We start from the raw sequence: 4,401 nt of genomic DNA, 5'->3' as shown, positions 1-4,401 counted from the left end.
GGAATGCAAATCTCATGACTATGGAAATCAATATAGCAGTTTCTCATAAAATAGGGGACTGACATACTTCAAGATCCCAGATATACCAAAAGATAATCCATCCTAACACAGGATACTTGCTCACTTTTGTTCACAGAGGCTTTATTCACAATAGCCAGAAATTGGACACACCCTTGGTGTTTCTCCACCCAAGAATTCGTTTAAAAAAATCTTTTGTATTTCCACAATGGAGTATTATTCAGGTATTAGAAAAATATATCAGAATTTTGCAGGGAAATAGATGGAATTATAAGAAAACTAAATGACAGAACACAGACCCAGAAAGACAAATCAGATATATACTCACTTAGAAATGGATATTAAATGTTAAATATAAGATAATTAAGCAATAATACACAGACACAGAGATATTCTATAAAAAGACTGGCTTGTGGGAGCACTAGGATCTCACTGGGAAGGGGAAATAGAATTGGTTTTGTGGGTAGACTTGGGGTAGTTGGTGATGGGAATAGGATGGATCAAATGGGTGAGGCCATATACCTATGGAAGAATCAAACACAACTGACAAAAAATAATTCTTAATGATATTATGTTATTCTCATAGATTGAAGCATACAGAAAGGCTTCCTCTGACAGCTGATGGGATTCATCACAGACACCCACAGCCAAACATTAGACAGAGCTCAGAAAACCATGCAGAATAGGGACAGGAAGGATTGTAGCTTTCAGAGGGGTCAAGAACACAAGACAACAGCCTACAGAACGACCTAAGCATAGCTCATATAGGCTCATAGAGTCTGAAGTGGAAATCATGGAACCTGCATGAGTTTGTGTGAGTTTTTGTTAGGACATTTGCCAGTTTGGGGTGTCTTAAAATAAAAAGAAGGAGCAAGAGATGGCTCAGTGATCAGAATGCTTGCTATTTTTCTAAGGACCTGAGGTAACATTTTAGCACTCAGATTATTCTGTAATTTCAGGCTCAGGGAATTCAAACTTCTTTTCTGACACCTTCAAGAACCTGTACTCTCATCGCATGTATTCAGACAGATGTATTCACACAAATAAAATAAATATTTTATGTTTTAAAGTAAATAAAAACAGGCCTGTGTTGTAGTTCAAAAAGTGTTTAATTTGTGGTTTGCTCTGTTTTAAACTCACTCCCAGGACATTCTGAAGTAAATAGAAACAGTAGAAAGGTATGAAGCAATGCTTAGTGTTTAATTTGCAAGTATTGTAGTTCTTCATTACAAATCAACTGTATCATATTTCTTAAGAAAATGACTACCAAAATAATTTAACTACCACATTGTACTTCAATCACCACTTTGAAGAAATAGATGGCCTAATCAATACCTAATGAATGAAGCTAACATTTCACCCCAATCCACATGAAGCTATTCTTGATTTTGTGGAGGCCAACCTCAAGGTTTTTGAGTTAAGATGGCTCTGCCTTTTCAAGTAAAGAAACAGAAACTCATATGCCAGCATCTTTAGTTATCTTTGTGGAAATCCAAGTCTTCCACCACAGTCTTATCACTGCTTCTTTTACTTCCTTGTTCTTCAATGTATAAATGAGAGGGTTAAGAGTTGGAGTTATTACAGTGTAGAAAAGAGTGAGAAACTTGCCCCATTCATGAGCATAGTGAGTCTTAGGTTGAACATAGACACCTGTGACAGTACCATAGAACAGGGAAACTACAAGAAGGTGAGAAGTACAGGTGCCAAATGCTTTTCTCTGCCCTGCAGGTGACTTTATCTTCAGCACAGATTTCACAATAGCACCATAGGAGGAAAGAATGATGGCCAAGGGTAACACTAGGAGGATAACACTGGATATGGACATCTGCACTTCATTGTAGGTAGTATCTGCACTGGAGAGCTGAATCAGGGCTGGAACTTCACACACAATGTCATCTACTACCCTCTGAGAGCAAAAGGGCAACTTGAGGGTAGCAGTGGATTGGATCAGAGACTGAACCAACCCAGAACCCCAAGCAAGGACAGCCAGCTGCAGACAGACTTTAGGGTGCATGACAGTTACGTATCTCAGAGGATGGCACACTGCCACATAGCGGTCCACAGCCATGACAACAAGAAGGACACATTCAGTGGCACCAAGCCACAGGAAGATGTAGAGCTGAGTGGCACAGCCACTATAGGTGATAGTTTTCTTTGGACTTCTCAAATTAACCAACATCTGAGGAACACAGCTGCTTGTGAAACAAATATCTAATAAGGAAAGGTTGGAAAGGAAGAAGTACATTGGGATCTGCAGTTTTGGGTCCTTCGAGGAAACAAAAATTATGATTGTATTTCCAGCAAGAGTCAAACAATAAAAGACCAAAATTACCCCAAAAAGTACCTTCTCTAAACATGGCTTGTCAGAGAAGCCACGGAGGATGAAATTGCCATGGGTGTCATTGCAAACTGTGCCCATGCTCTCTGGTAAAATTGCTTCTTGAGGAGATGACATGAAAGCAGTTGCTCAAAAGTCTGTGAAGATCGTAGTTAGCAGGAACCAAGGCTGTGCAGCTTGTTTGATTCCTTTTTACTTAAGAGTATGATGTTAACCTGTAATATTTATGGGAAAATTCTTGAATGAGTGAAGTAGTTTAATATTTGAATTCTGCCACTCATTCTTTTCATTTTTCTGATGCTTAATATCTATTTATAGCTCTGCAAGGTAAACTGTGTAAAATACACTAATTTTTTTAATAAAACCACATTGCAAAATATAAATATGTTGCATATTTGTTATTTAAGATTTAGCATTTACTACACTAACTGGATATACAGATTGTTCAATGCTTATCATCCTTTTTACTTTCTCTTGCTCTTTTTATTTCTGTGCATCTCCTTTCATCAAGCTATTGTCTTCTGCTTTCAATTTTTGCTCTATCTTTCAATTTCTGATTTTGAATCATCACTTAGGCATTTTTATGCTGTATGATTTTGTGAATGGATTAATCTTCTGCTTCTTATGTTTCTAATTGTCTTAGGGCAAAAATAAACCTTAAAATAAATGAACTCACTCCTACTCCAAGTAAATTCTAAGTGTTTATTATATAAATAGACACACCTTTATTTAATGTGTTTTTCTTCTAATGAAGAATAACACTTGATCATTCATATAAGAATTCCACATTCTCTATGTGGGGACAAGTTTAACACTGGAATGGTAATGCCTAAATTTTATTTATTTATTTTTAATTATTTTTATTAGATATTTTCTTTATTTACATTTCAAATGCTATCCCCTTTCCTCAGGTCCCCTCTGAAAACCCCCTAACCCATTCCCCCTCCCCGTGCTCACTAATCCACTGAGTCCCACTTTCATGACCTGGCATTCTCCTACCCTGGGGCAATGAGCCTTCACAGGTCCAAGGGCCTCTCCTCTCACTGATGTCCAACCAGGCCATCATCTGCTACCCATGTGGCTAGAGCCATGGGTCCCTCCATGTGCAATCTTTGGTTGGTGGTTAAGTGCCTGGGAGCTTTGGGGTTACTGCTTGGTTCATATTGTTGTAAATTTTATATAGCAAAGTATTCATATATTTTTAAGAAGAGATGATGAAGCATGATAACAAAAAGAACTGAATAAACAAAAAACTTAGAATTAGTACTAAAATATTTCAAATCAGTAAAACCAAAATCAGTACAAATAATTAAGGGCCATATATAAGACTTTAAACTTGATTCTGGGAACAAGTGTGTGAATTAATATTTAAAGTGTGTTATATTCATATTTTTATTTTACTCATATACTAGAAGCAGATTTAGCTGAGGATTGCACCATTAGTACTTATTATAATTAAGGAATTTATTGAAGTACAGGATAACTGCAGAACAAGATTTTTTGCAGAGCACTTAGATGAATAATTAAAATTTTACCATCTTTATTTACTTAATTCATCTTTTTACTGTACCAGGCATTCTAGAAAGTTTATACACTGTCTTTGTGACTGTGATTTTTAAGTCCTATTCATCCTTTATATTCTCTAAAATTTTGAACTGTAGTGATATTCCTACCTTTGTCATGAATATGAGTATAATGTACTCACAGAGGGATAATTGATGTTTTGAGGAATTTTGTTTCCTGTGTCCAAATCTACAACCTCATTCTATTCTTTGAGTTCTGTCATTTCTTATAGTCCCTCTCTAGTAGTCTCTGTTTTTCCACACTCTCTCTTTGTTTCCTCTGTAGAGTAGCAATGTCTCTATTTCTGTTCAGATTCTATATATAAGCTTATCTCCCATTTCTTAATTAACTACTAACATTCTTTTGGGTTTTTTTGGATTTTTTTTTTTGAGACAGGGTTTCTCTGTATAGCCCTGGCTGTCCTGGAACTCACTCTGTAGATCAGGCTGGCCTCAAACTCAGAAATTCGCCTGCCTCTGCCT

The 4,401-nt window shown here is 36.5% G+C and overlaps 1 protein-coding gene across 1 annotated transcript; it reads right to left on the bottom strand.

The window, feature by feature from the left end:
- Nucleotides 1-1,474: 1,474 nt before the first annotated feature.
- On the bottom strand, nucleotides 1,475-2,437 carry LOC127669238 (olfactory receptor 2H2-like). The gene has a single exon (XM_052163097.1). It carries the CDS (start codon nucleotides 2,435-2,437, stop codon nucleotides 1,475-1,477), a length of 963 nt encoding a protein of 320 aa, XP_052019057.1.
- Nucleotides 2,438-4,401: the final 1,964 nt, after the last annotated feature.

The sequence above is a fragment of the Apodemus sylvaticus genome, chromosome 19 (assembly GCF_947179515.1).
Source record: "Apodemus sylvaticus chromosome 19, mApoSyl1.1, whole genome shotgun sequence".
Lineage (NCBI taxonomy): Eukaryota > Metazoa > Chordata > Mammalia > Rodentia > Muridae > Apodemus > Apodemus sylvaticus.
The sequence above is the reverse complement of the archived record's forward strand: the minus strand, read 5'-3'. Positions and strand labels throughout refer to the sequence as shown.